General features: G+C 30.8%; 1 protein-coding gene across 1 annotated transcript in view; it reads left to right on the top strand.

Moving 5' to 3' along the window:
• The window catches only part of LOC112593794 (hypoxia-inducible factor 1-alpha-like), a 45,810-nt gene extending 32,790 nt beyond the window's left edge, over nt 1-13,020 (top strand). The window contains exons 8-12 of the mRNA XM_025338337.1: nt 8,077-8,495; nt 8,752-9,271; nt 9,356-9,609; nt 9,870-10,111; nt 12,243-13,020. Coding sequence (XP_025194122.1) covers nt 8,077-8,495; nt 8,752-9,271; nt 9,356-9,609; nt 9,870-10,111; nt 12,243-12,497 — 1,690 coding nt within the window. The 3' untranslated portion in view covers nt 12,498-13,020. The remainder of the gene's footprint in view (nt 1-8,076; nt 8,496-8,751; nt 9,272-9,355; nt 9,610-9,869; nt 10,112-12,242) is intronic.
• The last annotated feature ends 3,395 nt before the right edge of the window (nt 13,021-16,415 follow it).

The raw sequence follows: 16,415 nt of genomic DNA, 5'->3' as shown, positions 1-16,415 counted from the left end.
TTATCTTGGGTCATATTACCTAACTTTTTTTTTTTTTTTTTTTGGTAGATTGGTTTCATTAATTATGTGCTGAGTGTACGCACGGTTAACTACAGAAAAATAATGTTCAAAAGATAATGAATATTCATTATTGAAATTATGTAAAATAACTAAATTGAAATTTGTTTATTTTATGTATATTATTGACGAACTGTAACTAGTAGATAAAATATATAGGTAAATTAAGGTATTAATTTAATACTAATGAAAATCAATTTAGGTTATCAAGGACATACAATAGTACTCCATATCTCATTAATGTTCGTATCTAAAACAATTACTATATTTTTAAGATATAGTTGACAAAGTAAATTTGTCTGATTTTAAACAACATATATTAATAGTTGTATATTGTTGTACATTTATCGAATACAATATTCGTTATTTTTATAGAACAACATGGTTTTATTACCTAAATTACTGTATTTTTATTTGTAATAAGCCAAATTCTCAATTATTTATTGTAGTGTCAACGATAAACACACATACACACACACATGTACATAATATGTTTCATTCATGATAATTTTATTATACTGCAGTACTGTACTTATTGGTCATGAAATATATAAGTAACTTAATAATTTTAAACAAAGGAATAATTACCTGCTGTTTAATTAATTCTATTCGGTACGTCAATGATTCAAAATGCATAAATCATTTATTTATGATACACTTACATGTGCCTACCTAAAAATAATTACAGTATTAAGAAAAAAAAAATGTTAATTAAATATTACAATATGACAAGGTGTGTTCTATTTTTGCTAATATACCTAATTAGAAATTGTTTTATAAAAATGTTTAAATAAGTATATTATATAAACATAGATAACAAATTGAATGTTTTAGTAGCATTGTTTTTCGTTTATCCACAACTTTAATGAATTGATTTTAATTCAGTTACAATAATCGTTTCATTTGTAGATAATAAATACTACAGCAATAAGTATGTGTTACAAATAAATACTATAGTCTTGATATTTATTTTTCGTTTTTATTGTTGTATTGACTACTCTTATATGGAAAAAAAATATATTAAAAATACTTGATATCTCCGAATCGAAAGTTTTGATGTAGTTGGGACGTAGTCGGTATCGTTAAAACGAAATATTTTCTTTTCCAAGTAGTCCGGCAAGTTTTTTTATAGTAATTTATGCGTTACTAGGTTTAAATAATGTTTTGGTTCTCTTGCATAATAATTAACATTTATAATCAGTTTAATATACCTTCGGCTTAAAGTGTATGAAAAGTTAAATATTTCTTTTTGAACGTTGTGACAGTTGTAAATGATTTCTAAATGTTTTAATTTTTTATAATTTTTGTAAAATTGGTTGGTACGTTAATATATTAGAATGGATTTTAACAATCATACAGGTTTTGTATTATATTTTAAAATCAATATTTATAGAGACGGTAATAGTTATTTGTTGTTATCAATATTTTTATTTAATAAATACCATGTTTCGTGATAAATATTAAAAATAAAAATAATTAGCCAGGTTAGCGTCTCTCTCTCTCTCTCTCTCTCTCTCTCTATTTATATAATATATATGTATTTATGAAGTATGTATGTACTATCATAGAATGAATTAATTTATAGTTTCTTTAGGTGATATTAATAATAAAAGATTTAAATCATAGAGTCAATGAGCGTGGTCAATAAAGTCACTAAATTAAAATCCGTGAGGAATTGATCGGCAGTTTATATTATACCACGAAACAATAAATCAGAATCGTGCGCACATTCATTTTATTACACATATTCGGCGACGCCAATATACATACTGACAATACACACACATACATATTGGAGCAGACCGTAGCCAATACAAATAAAACTAAATATTTTGGATGCAGGTCAGAAAATAAAATATTTTTGCCGAGAATATGTTATTGTTTACGTGCATTTTTTTTAGCGTCTATAGTAACTACTAATTATTACTTTAGTGTAATGTCTAAAAGCATTAAACCTATTCGTATTTTCATGTTCACATTGGTGAAGAAATTGATAAATGGGTATGGTATTACGTAAGCTTAAAAATTTCCGGTTTTCATTTTCCTGTATGCAGGTTCTTATAATTTTAGCGTTGTCGCTCTTGACACAAATCATGTATTCATTGTACATTTTACTAAATTGGATTTAAATATTTAATCTATATAATATTATGAGCATTTAATATTGATTATTCAGTATTTTTTAGTGTAAATAATAATTTAAAATTCGTTTCCAACATTGTCAAGGAAAATAAAAAATTTTTAATATTTTTTCTACATAAATTGTATCTAAGTAATACGTTTTTTCGTGCTAAATTTTTTTAATTAATAACCACACTATTCATTTTAAAACTAAAAACTTAAATTTAATTAATTATTGTGGTTTATTATCAAATAAACAAATAATTTTCTTTTATAATCGTTTGATAAAATTTAAATTGATTGGTATTATTTGGGTTCAAAAACCGTTATAATTTGATAACACTATTACAAGCTACTTAATTTAATAAAGGTATACTAAAAACTGATTTTATTATTTATTTTATTCAAAGGTTTTCTAATTTACTCTAAATGTTTTCTGTATTATTTAAGTTCATACGTTCATTAAAAAGGATCATAAATCTTTGATAATATAATAATATAATATTGTTATCTGTTTGTAAATAATTTTTTCCTCTTTAACAATAATATTTTAGAGTTAAATAAATTATATTATATATGTTAACTTTTTTACTTATGTTATATCCAATTGCTGATATGTTGTTTATATTTTTACCTGTACAATTATTATATGATGAATATTATAGATTAACAATATGATTATATATATATATATTTACACACACACACACACACACACACACACACACACACACACACATATATATATAATGTGATAAATCGTAAATGGATCGTAGTTTGCGCATCGTAATGCCATTATATAATAGTTTATTATATATTTTATTATTATTTTACACGTTTTGTTATACTCTATACTTATAACCTAAAATACTCTTATTTTAATTACTATTATGCAGCTAAGAAATAGAAAAATAAAATAAAAAACTATGACGTATATTTCAGTTATTACATTATAATATGTACAGAACGTCTTGTTTTGAAAATTATTTTACTGTCGTTCGTGATATCTTATTATATCTTAGTTTGTTCTTATAAAACCGAAAAAAAAAAGTAAAACTACAGATATGCGTTACTTACTCTTATTAATAACATTGTGTACATATTAATTATTAGTAGTATAACGTCATATTAAACCTGTAAGGTAACCCCTCAGTTCAGATCCAGTCTTGGTTATTACACGTTTTACTACAATTTAAAATCGTTTGGTGTTATTTGACGAAAATACACTAAAATCGGGTTCTCTCCGAAGGATTTTATATTATTTATTATTATTATTATTTACTACTATTATTCCCGAAAAGAAAAAACGCGAGAAGCTAACACCATTTTTTCCAGTCGACCTAGAACCACATAGTGTATAGTTTATTCATAAAGTTGTAATTATTTCAACGCAGAGTCGTTGGTAATATAATATAATTCAGCCGATGTCTCTTTTAAAAACTAATGCACAGTCACCGAATGTTTAAATTTATTCACGTGTCAGATATATTCAGTTGAGTTTTAGACACGCAAAGATAAAAAAGCATTTTTTGCGTCAATTACAATAATAAATTGTGATTTGTAAAAATCCATCGCTAAAATATGAAACACCATCGAAATCTGTGTTACATATATTTTGTTCGAATTTTTTTGTTATTTTTTTAGAACAACCGTGTTGAAAAGGTAATCTTTGAATAAACGTTCGTCGACTTTAAGTATTAATTGTCACAACTGTATTTATAATATGCTATTTAATGCCCTTTATGTCATAACTGCTTACATTTAAAGATGAAGGATTGGGGGTAGAATGACCGTCATCATATTATGCTACCTATATAGATATTTTTCAGGATTCAGGGGTGCACTTCGTTTATTTGTTTTCTTTGTATAAGGTTTTTTTTTGCTTTTCAAAAAAAAAAAATGTCGGACAGCCGATCAGCTAAGAATATCTTTGTTCAATATTATTGTTATTTTTTCTGCCATCAATCCTCATCTGTTATAATGTCCAACGTCGTCGTTGAGAGAGAGTGAGAGATTATATAAAGTAGAAATATTATAATTTCGGAACTGGATTTGTTGACGAAAATACGCGCTTCGCTATTTTAAGACCACTGTGTGTCTTGAAACACCGTGGGTTTCATTTAAATATCATATTCGTAACTTTGACTGCGTCTGGATTAGGACCGGTAACTATAAAAAAAAAAAAAAAAAAATAGAGAAAAAAACAATTATATAAACACATATAATATAACACAGTGTGATGCATAAATTGTCGTCATCGTCCCGTTATGCCAATTTTCATATTTGATTAGGTACTTTTATTAATGGTATGTCGAACGTGAATAATTATTTATTTTATCAATATATATTTTTTTTTTGTTCGCAAGAAAAAACGAACCTTGATCATTCAAAGGCATATTATTTGTTCATTACGTCCATAATATGCTTCCACTTGAGCAGGCGGGCATGCTAATATTATAACCATAATCAAAATCAATAAAAAAATTAAATAATTCTAACCGACTGCATAGCGTTGTCATTATAAATATGATGAATGCTTTAAGCCAAACACAGTAGCATGTGTAATATTGTCTTGTCTTTACTTTTATAACATATGTTTTCCGTCTCCCACCTATCCATATGTTGTATATATTTATATACCTACTGTAACTATGGCCGTGTGACTCTATGTAGAAACTATGCCTATAGTATAACTATGGAAGTTTTTGATGACGTCGGTTACCGAACGTTCGATCAATATATAGCTTTGTACAATAATATCATTATAATTAATAATTATGATTCACTTGTCGACGTGATTCGTCGTTGGATCGTTAAAAATCATTTCATTCTAAAAGTTTTGCGGCAAAAATAATAACTGTATTTGGTTAAATATTTACCTATACTTTAGTACGATATAAATATATATATTTGCCATTTTGGCATTGTTTAAAGTGCTTTACATAATGAGATGTGCTATTTTTTTCTTCCAAGTGACTATTTTAAATCATTATGCAACAAAAACGTGTCTATGTTTATATCAACATGTGTAATTACAACATCTTCCTTACGACTAAAAAATAAAATAAAGCCTGCTACACAGTATTGCATGAATACTATACACATATTGTACTTACACGCATATCAAACATTCGGTAAAATTATCATTTAAATATACATAATGTTATTCCGTGTAACGAGTTCTCCGTGAACGTCTAGTGACTTTTTTTTTTTAATTTGAGCGTTGTTAAACTAAAATACCTTGAGTTCATATTATATTATATTATATTGTACATATGATTATCGGGATCGTGGCGTATTTTGTTACTTAATGCTAACGTATAGGTAGTTTCATTAATAGTATAACTATTAATTACGGTTGTTGTTGGATTTTTCTATGTGAAAAATTGTACAATTTTTTTTTTTTTTTTTTTTTTAATGTTTTTAGCATTACACAATTATACTTCAATTATACTATTATTATTATTATGATATAATATTCTCCATGAGTTATCGACGACGTGTATTGACAGGTATAATATTACTACACTCACTACAATAACGGCGTTATCAGCTCTCCAAACACGTGAATCGTAGATGTTTAATTATTATTATTGTACAAGATAAATTTCGACTAAACAATGATAATCAAAACACATACGTTGCACGATTTCGTTGCCGGTAGGTGAGCGCTCGTAATGGTGGTCACTCTGTGTAACAGCTGTCGACTGGTCTAGTCTAGACTTGAATAATATTATTCAGTTGCGTGCTAGCTGCCAGTTAATTTTTTTTAAGTTTCGTGTGATCTCTTGTACACTTTTAAAACGAATAGCATTAATTTTGTTTTACTTTTGTTTTTAATTATAGATCTAAAGTTTAAATTCCTATTAGCAGTACAAACGTTTAAATTAATTTTATTGAAATTTTTATTACCTACTATTATTTTAAATTAAAATTATTATCTTACTTTTATAAGCTTTACTCTGAGGTAAATCTAATTGAAACATTATTTATTACATTTATACCTAATTTCATTACATTTTGTTTTTACACTCACCAAATTTAAAATAATACGTGTTTATACTATAGTGTTGGAGTGTTTTTTCAAACAAATATTTTATTCTTTTCATTTTGTTATTCGTAATAATTTCTGTACACATTCTTATATGTTTTCATTTATTTTTATTTTTGCAACGATCTGTGTCTTTTTATGGATAATGTCAATGAATTTACCAGTTTTGGTCGTATCTACTAACTCAATAATTATAAAAAGAAAACATTTTCGTGGCATGACGTAACAATGCTTTATAATTAAAACAGTATCATTGTTCCATTAAGTGTATTCAGTACGCTTAATAAAACAAACCATTTAGAAGATAAAATAATTGTTTAATTAATTTTTTTAATATTTTCATCTAACATGACATATAATATATTTAGTATAAATTTATCGTTTCTATAATATATAATAATTATAACAACACATTATAGATGGTACTGTAAAAATTGTTATTATCATAAATACTATTTTTTAATATTTTAATTTTACTTTTCTACCTACTTCTGCATATGTAATAAGTTATAATATGCCAATTGTACATATTTATATGTATGGTATTTGGCTCTCGGCTCCGACGAGTAGTAGTGTATGCGGGAATGTGGTTCGAATTGTAAAGCCGGTAGTTTAGCTATTTCAACTCGTAAAATTATTTTCTGTTAATTAGTGAAATCATTTCTTGTTTCTTATATTTTGTCATCATTGTCGTCATTCGAAAGCTTTATAGTTTGAATTTGTGTTAGCAATTCTTATTCATGTAAATGTCAGCAGTTAACACAGTTCATTGACCCAGTCGAACATAGATTATTCCTATTATTATTATATTATTTAATAAATTTAAACGTCTTAAACATGCATTACAATGTGCATTTAGGCATAAAAAATATTTAGTTAACGTATTGAAGCTTTATTATAGCTGTTGCGAAATAAATAACCTTGGTATGGTTTCCCATAAAGTATGAATGAAATCGTTTATTTTTAATGCCAATTAATCGCGTAATGAATATATGGAATAGAATCTCAGAGTGGTATATCATTTTTTAGTTGTAGATGAATATAAATGAAAAAAAAACTATCTGTGAAAGTGTTTTTAAAATAAATAAAAATATTTCTTGCCTTTACTAATATTGTGAAGTAATAATAAAAAACATACAACGATCATAGGTTAATTTGATCAAAAATCGATAATTAGGCATGTGGGATTCACAAGCAGTGATATTATATGTATTGATATAATACAATATAATGATTTTATTATCATCATATTGATTATTCGTATATTTATCTAACATATGTGGTAAGAGGGTAATCAAAACTTCGTCACTCATATAGGTTTTTATATTATTAACGAAAAAATACATCAAAATCATCGAATAAATATAAGGTTACCGAACGGCCTTGAACTTTTCCGTTGTAAAAGCTTCGCCGAAATTTTCAAACCGAAATCGGCTATGCGCAAGACACACTGTCGCAATATAAATACACATATACACTCATACATATTATTTAGTACATTTTGTTGTACCCTACGTACATGTTTCAGCGTTTGGTTTGCATCTTATATACATTGTACTCTCGTGTTACCTCTGTCGCTTCTTTTTTTCTTTTCTTACCGTGAACTTCTTACCGCAATGGCAATCGAAAATAAACGTCCCAATTGGCACATTCTTGTCGGCTGCCGGTTGCCAAGTAGGAGAGGAAAAAAAAGGAAAACAATTAGAGTGAAATAAAATAAAATGTAAACCGATAATGTAAAATAAAAAATAAAAAAAAAATATGAAATACATATATTATTGCGTGTATTTGAAAACCGAAAATAAGTATATTTTTTGTAATGGTTTAATTTATTTACGTCTTTGCAGTGGCGTGGAACACGGCGAAGAGATCTACTCACTGTGCCAGCTATCGCCGGTCACCTGCAAGCCCGCCATCCCGGACAAACCATCGTCACCGCAAAAACAAAAGCAACAGCCCCAAGAACCCGTAACTTCTGTCAAAAGACCGTCGTCCACAGAAAAAGTGTTCAAGCCCAAGTGTTTGGTAGATTCTTCCACGTTTTTGTTGCCGGCAGGCAATGGGCCAGTGTATCTGGACGTGAATGGTGACGGTAAGTCAAGAACCGTACCACAGTCGGCCACATCTACGGCCAGCGTCATCAAGAAGAAACCCGAATCGTGTTTGGAGAGTCCAAAAGCCACGACGGCCAAGATTTTCGCCCCGCGGACCGAAGACATGAACAAGGGGTTCCTGACGTTTTCGGATGACGACACGGGACTGACCAGTGAGTAATATTACAATCGATTGCCATTTGTATATTATGCGGCGAAACCTCTAATTATCGGACACTTTCAGTCACTGAAATTTTTCTACTATTCGAAAGTGTCCATTATGCAGAGATATTCGTTATGAAAAGTTGTATTGTACCTATACATATGCTTTTGCTATAATGATTTGTTCCATTGACAAGTATAATATTTCTGATGTGGTACACTCGATTTGTTTAATCAATTTTTCATCGCTTATTGTGTCGTTTTCAGTGCTCAAAGATGAACCGGAAGACTTGACTCATCTAGCCCCGACAGCCGGTGATGTGTGTGTGCCACTGGACACTTGTGGTCTCGGGCACCTGGGCCTGTTCATGTCTGACGTGCTTGACGACCTCATACTCACCGACTGTTCGTTGGCGCCGTTCGACTCGTTGCCGGCACCACAGTCTATGCACGACGCGTACTCTTCGACTTCTCGGTCTTCGCCGCCGATGCACCACCTACACCACCATCATCTCCACCACGGTGGTGACGAACTTTCGCAACACGCTGTCACCGACCTGTGCGACCCGGCCATGTCCTCGCTGCTAGGCATGGACCTGGACAACAGCCCTAATGACTTGGATCTAGACCTTTCACTCAAGAATCAGTTTATACCTCTGTACGAGGACGACCTATATCCACTACTTTCGGATGACCTGCTTTGGGGCAGCAGTGACAGGTCGCCGTCGCCCAAACAGTCATCGACTGTGACCAACCATCATGATGGCAGTAGCAGTAATAACAGCTGGTGAGCGATGCGGGGATAATGAAGAGGTGTTGGGTAGTTGAAGGCACATGATCCTATAATTGTTTTGTTTATTTTTTCGCTTAGGCATGTGCCGATGACTGAAGATATCGTTGGGAAAAACTCTATTGACAGAGACGCGCCTCCGTCTCCGAGCCTAGCCAAGTTGCTGCAGAAGACCGACACGGACGGGCTGCCTTGCAGACAACAACACTTTGATAGTGGCGGCAGCCTCTTGCATATGGATGGTGGTGACTCATGGGGATCGATCAGCAAAATGTTACACCAGCGGTATAACTCGGGTGGTTCTTCCGGGTCCGAACCTACGACAGCTGTGACAGGTGAGCGTTTCGTCATTGGCTGCGTAATTTTGTGGAATTTAGTACTTACTATTCTGTTGGCTTCAGCTGCGTCGTGTGTCTATTGATTAAAGTCCGATTCTAGACATTTCCCAAAAAATTATGTTATTAAATAATTCCATGACTACAGCGGACTATAAGAATAAGATAAAAACTACATGACACACAATGTAGCTTGAATGTCGCACTTTCTGATGACCGTTTTTGTACTAACTGTTCCGGGATATTGTTTTGTTTCACAGATCAGCGCCACAACCAACACAATCCCTTACGGCAACAACAATCACAGCAACAGCAACAGTTGGATTGTAACGGGTCTGCAGCAGGAAGTGCCCGAGCCAACAGTGGCGGTGTCAAGCGAACTGTGCCAAATGCCACTGCGGCTGCGGCCCCATCGTCGTGGAAACGGTGCCGGCAAGAGGAAACGGCTAAACAGGGTGCCTCCAACAGCGTACTGATGAACCTGCTGGTCAGCGGTTGCGATGTGAGTGCTGGTTACGTGTGTTTCACGTCGCCCAAGTCAAAAAATGCTACTGCTGCCGCGGTTGCGTCAGTCGCGTCCCAACAGCGTCATTCTCGTTTTTACGAACAGCAGCAACGACGCAACGTGACAGCAAAGTGATAGCGTGTATATTGTACTTGCGTGTGTGCGCGCACGTGTTGATATAATATATAATATTATCATAGGTGCAAACAACCCACATTTTTTTAAGGGGAATTAAAATGTTCCCTCTTCTATGGTATTTTCTTAAAATCATTAGTACTTTTTATGCTTAGTACTGTGTAGGTACTAAATTTTTTAACAGGAGGACTCCGAAGAAATTTTGGAGATTTCATTGCACTGCAAAAACATATAATATACATTATGTGGGTCGTGCCCGGAGGAATATTTTGACAATTTTCATAATATTATCATAATAATATGATGTTTACCCCGCCGATTTACCTGTATATAATAATGTACAAGAAGACGTGTGTGCGTGCGCGTGATAGATCCCGTACCAGTCCGTCTAAACGGTGAAGCGATACGGTTTAGATACAAACTTTAGATTTGATGTGTATATTATGTATTATTGTAAAACGCGAGAGCAAAAAGTGTGCGTCTTTATTCTCCTTCGTATGTATAGGTAAAAACCACCCATGTTCGTTTCGATTTGATCGTCATGGATGTAGAGGAGAGAAAACGAGCCCAATTTTTGTCGTAGTCTCGGGATGTGTTTTCTGCTAAGGTTTATTTAATATAGTATAGTTAACATACACAAAACGTGCAATATAATACATATAATATAATACATCACTTTTGTTGAATTTTAGTTAAAATAAAAACGAAAAAAAATTACAAATACATATATGTTACCTATATATATTGTAATCTAAGATTATTAGTTGGTTGTATTATTTTTGTTTTTAGTCATTCTACCATATGATATTATAATATTCGTTATATTATTATGATTATGTACCTATAAACGTCAGGCGACCATCATGTGGTGGTGTAACCGTTGACGCCAATGTGAATTGTTTTACTGTTTATTATTACTTGTTTATTATATATATATAATTTACCCTATATGAAATATAGTTAATAATATTTTATTTTGTTTTAAAAATAATTTTGTCTATATAATAAAGAACAAAACTTTTTGGTTTTTATTGCTCTGTTGATCCTTTTAGTAGCAATAGTAGTGGTGGCTAAAACCGTGTACCTCTTTGACTCGGTGTCTATTGTTTATAAGTACAGCGTGCTCACAGTTTATCATTTTTTTCTATACAATTAAAAAGAGTAAAATCTATTGATTTTATTAACGCTGTTACAATGCGACGTATGGCTGAAACATCAGCAATAATTGTCGTCGCGTAAATATGATATATTTTGGTCGTACGTGACCAATCGATATTATAATACGATATTATTTGTCAATTCAAAAAAATTGAAACTATTACAAAAAACGTTTCATCGGAGACTGTGCTGGATTTTTGTTGAATATGAAAACCAGCAATTAAATTGATCCGTGTGCGTCTACAACTTTATGCCTGTATCTACTTATGATTTTTTAAAAATTCGAGCACTTATATTTGTCTGATTTATTAGACCCAAAGTGACAGTCCTATAGATGACGTTACGTCGTTAAAAGATATTCGAATTTGTATACTAATAATTTCCTTATTTTTTCTAAACACTCGACGCGATGTCAGGATTTTGTTTGTCACTAAAAAGACTAACTACTCAGGTGCATAGTTACAATATCATTGAATCATATAAAGTTACGTTAATATTGGCTCCTAAGACGATTTCCGAACAAAATTTGAGTGCTGGCGAAACGATTTCAAACGAACTAGCCATAGACACTAATAATGTCAAAGAGGGGTGTTACCGCCTCACCATAAATATATTTGTTAAGAAAGAATACACTTAGAGGCTTAGGGATAGAAGAAACCGGGTAATATACGCGTTATCGCTTTGCTGTCTTAATAAAGGATATAAACTAACGTGTTATACATTATATTAACGTCAATAATACATTAAGTCACCCCCCCCCCACCTTCTCATGATTATTATTTGTGGTTTATTACTGACAATAGAGATTAAAGTTTTCTTGTTATGTCCCGTCTAGGACGACGCGGGAAAATCTATGCACGACAAGAACTCTATGGTGAAAGACAGTTCGCAGCCGAGGCACCGGTCCAGGCTAAAGGCCGTCTCGTGTCTGTTGGATCCGGGCAGCACTTCCATACCGTCGCTGATGGATCTGACAGCGCATGACTACGATGTAAACGCTCCGGCAGGTGGAGCGCTGCTACAGGGATCGGAACTCCTGAAGGCCTTGGAAATCGGAGGCGGCGGGGGTGGAAACATAGCCGTTTCATAATTGTCGAAAAATCAGAAGCAGGAGCAGAAGAAAAGGATTAATTATATTTCTGAGCAGTAATCAATATTCACTGCATATATCACACATACTCACACACATACATATAAACACATATACGAATATTATTTAGTATCTATTATGTCCGTACACAAACTTGAAATGTCATGCCATTTTGCTATCTAGTTATGGACTAGTATTATCATGATAATATGTCACACTACATTATTTTTTTTTAACGTTTGACGATAATTATTTTGTTCAACAGTTATGCGTAATTATTGTGCGGATGACAAAGCAGAGGAATCCGCCCGCAGTCTCTTCTCACTTATTCTTATACAGAACATCGTAGTGTCTCGAGCATAGTAGAATTCAATTTCTAAGCAACCGTCGCGACGAATGATTTATATCGATTTTTGTTGTTGTTCTTGCTTGTGTCTCCAGCCCGTCATAAATCGCGCATTTAACTGTTTTCACTATTTTATTATTGTTCTTCACCCACAAAAAAAAAAAAAAAATAAATAAATAAATAAAACAAATGTATGCCTTTAAAATGTGTGCGCTGCTGCTTACCTTCTGCTCTGAGACTTCTTGTTTTTATAATATAAAAATTATATTATGATATCATATTCTTATATACTAACCTCTTCTAATATATTGTTTGCGTTTACCATTGTTTGTTGTGTACCGCTTAGTTTTTAATTTTTTGGTTTTTTTTTTTGTTTTTTTGATTGTCTGTACACCGAAAAATATTACGCAATGCGTGTAGCGCTGGTTTTAGAATAATATGCTCGACCCCGCGAAATCAATTTTTATTTGGTTATCATTATATTATTATAGTTATATGTACCACATTTTTCCACAGTGTATACCGATATCATTACTATTATTATAATTATTATTATTATTACTACTAATACTACTGCTACTATTATCATCGTTGTCAATGAGAAATGTCTTACAACTGATCTTTTAATATTAAGTTTAAAATTAACCTGTTTTTCTACTTCGACAGTAAACTTCATAATCTCTTTTTCGGTTACCGAAATTAATTTAATGATATTTAGGTACCTTATTTATATTTTGTAATTTTAATATTTTAATTAATGGAGGGGACGAATGATGTAAGAGCGCAGTAAAAAATTTAAGAACATTGTTATCCATATAGTACATTTGTGGACAATTTAGCAAAACAAAAAAAATAAATTAAAAGAGAATTGATAATGATTATGTGCTATAAGCCTGTAAATTAATTATTACACTGTTAGCACTCGTTAAATGCATAGAGAATCTATATATGGTATAATTTACAACTGATCTTAAATTTTTTTTATTTGCGACAGAAGGATACAATTTTTAGTGAACGGTGATGGTTTTGTGTAAGACACGTCCGAATGCTCAAATATTATTTTGTATAATTCTTTTTAAGATGGAAAAATTATATTTAGTGATATTTATTAAGAGACATTTTACGTCAGTGTAAACGTATAAGATATTTTTCAATACATTTCTTTTATTTTGTTAACTTTTTTTTTGTTTTTGTTTTTTTTTTTCAAAGTAGTTATTTTAGTTTTGCAGTTTACATTGTTTGATATATATTCATATAATATACATAAATAAATATATATAACTATTATAAACTTAGATATATTTATTTACATAATTTATTGCCTAACCGTGTTATTTAGCATCAAACAAATCACAATTGGATTATACATATTTCCCGTATAATCTACGAATGCACTCAATATGCCGTTGTCTTCCATTATCATATCAAAGCGATGGTTTCGTCTCGTACGTGGTAATATATTGCGCAGGTATGACATTTGCGTTCTTGGTATACACTCAAAGCTCTCTCCGAAACAGAGAAAGAAAGTTATTTCAGCATACTCGGCTTGTAACCTGTAGTAGCTTCGAGAACGTATTCAGATAAAATTTCACACTTATAGCTGCGTACAACATTATTACGGCGATTATAATACCTAATATAATCACCATTGTCGACGTCCCTATCCATTTGTTTTCCGTATTTATTAACCCAATAATCTCGATGACATGTCTGGGCCACGCGGTCAAGTCCGACGATTCCGACCACGAGTGTGTTCCGGTGTTCGGTAGATGACGAAAGGTCCGAGCGCTGCCACTTTTAATGTCGTAATATTATATCATTATATATTTATTGTTTCATAATACTTTTATGACGCGCGCACGAAAATATAAAAAAAACGTGTAAACAGTGGAATTGCTCGGCGTTGGCGGAGGGTGGGAGGAAATTGCGTTATTATCATATTGTTACGCTATTTTATTAATAATATTTAAATATGCTATTCGAATACAAGTATATCGTCGAGTTTTAATTGGATTATTCAGTTCAAAACTTAGCCGATTGTAATGCTCCTCACTTTTTCACGCGCTAACGTGATGAACGCGTGTAGTAGTACCTATACAATTGTAAGGTCGATTTAATTTTGTTAGGTACTATGTTATATAAAATCATTAAATTGTGTAACTATTTAAAAATTATACCCGCCTCATTTATTTATGTTAAACATAAACGACTAGCTAATTACTGATTAGACGGGTTGTTAAATTAAAAATATTACCTGCGTATACCTATACTTACGGACTATACCTATGTTCAACATTCAATCAATGCGATTTAATAATGAAATTAAAGCCGAACAAAAGATAAACTGCTTACTTAAAATATTATAATTACCTATTTAATATATTATATATAGATATCTATTTATATAGTAATTATTTTAATATATGCGCATGTGTATGTGTTTGTATTTATTTATAAGAATTTCCGAGTGATGCCACATTGTTCAAACATAATACATTTCATGATTAATTTATGAATAGGTAACTTATACATAATATATATAATATGTGTTTTTTATGTACATATATAAATTTAACTAAAGAAAACGTTTAGTAATAGGTACCTTTGGTAACATATTTTTCGAAGGACGGTGCTTAGTTGTATCTAGCTACTTGATATAATATTATAATATAATAAACTATTATGACTATCAATAATGTTTCAAGTAGTGTTAATTATTCTTTTAATTGATTTCATAATCACTTAATTGGAAGTTAACAATCACCGTCATACAATCGTCATCTATAATATTCTGTATAATTTTATTTAAAACTAGATATATATTATTATATTAAAAATGCATTATCGACGCATAAGAATATTATTTTTTTATAACGAAAATAATTACTTATAATATTCATTACTTATAAAAAATTGTGATAAATTTTTTAACATTTTTTAACATTGATATATATATCAATGTTCAAACCCGAGGTTTTTATAACATAATATGACAAAACTAATATTAATTTTTTTTAAATCATCTACATTTCCGTAATATTTAAATATGGTTACCCCTAAGGTAAAACTGTACAATGTTTGAATTAAGTAATTTATTGCCTATTGTACGATAAACAAAAATCTCCAAGCCGTATAATCTGTGTGTATTATATGGTATAAGCATATATAAAGATAGTGTTCTTACGACGCTGATATGATTAAACTGTTTCGATCAACGTAGACCGTAGACATTAAGGAAAATTTAAACTTTTCGCTTGCATATAAATATGATTTATATTTAAATAATTCATGTTAAAACTGTAATTGAATTGTTATTAACATTTTAAATGTGTATAAAACTAAATGACCCTTGTCGCTGAACCTTAAGATCGATTAAAAAAAAATATATGATTTTGTAACTAAACTAATTATTTTTATGAAATGATCTTGAGTGCATCATACTATTATGTAATTACGCACGTTTACTCAAAATGTGTTAAAATTATTTTTTTTCTTATTCAAATCGACTTTAGACCTTAGAAGATATTATCAAATATAATACACATACAGACATACATACATATTATATAGAT

This window comes from Melanaphis sacchari, unplaced genomic scaffold (assembly GCF_002803265.2).
Source record: "Melanaphis sacchari strain LSU unplaced genomic scaffold, SCAv2.0 Contig20_pilon_pilon, whole genome shotgun sequence".
NCBI classification, from domain to species: Eukaryota; Metazoa; Arthropoda; class Insecta; order Hemiptera; family Aphididae; genus Melanaphis; species Melanaphis sacchari.
The sequence above is the reverse complement of the archived record's forward strand: the minus strand, read 5'-3'. Positions and strand labels throughout refer to the sequence as shown.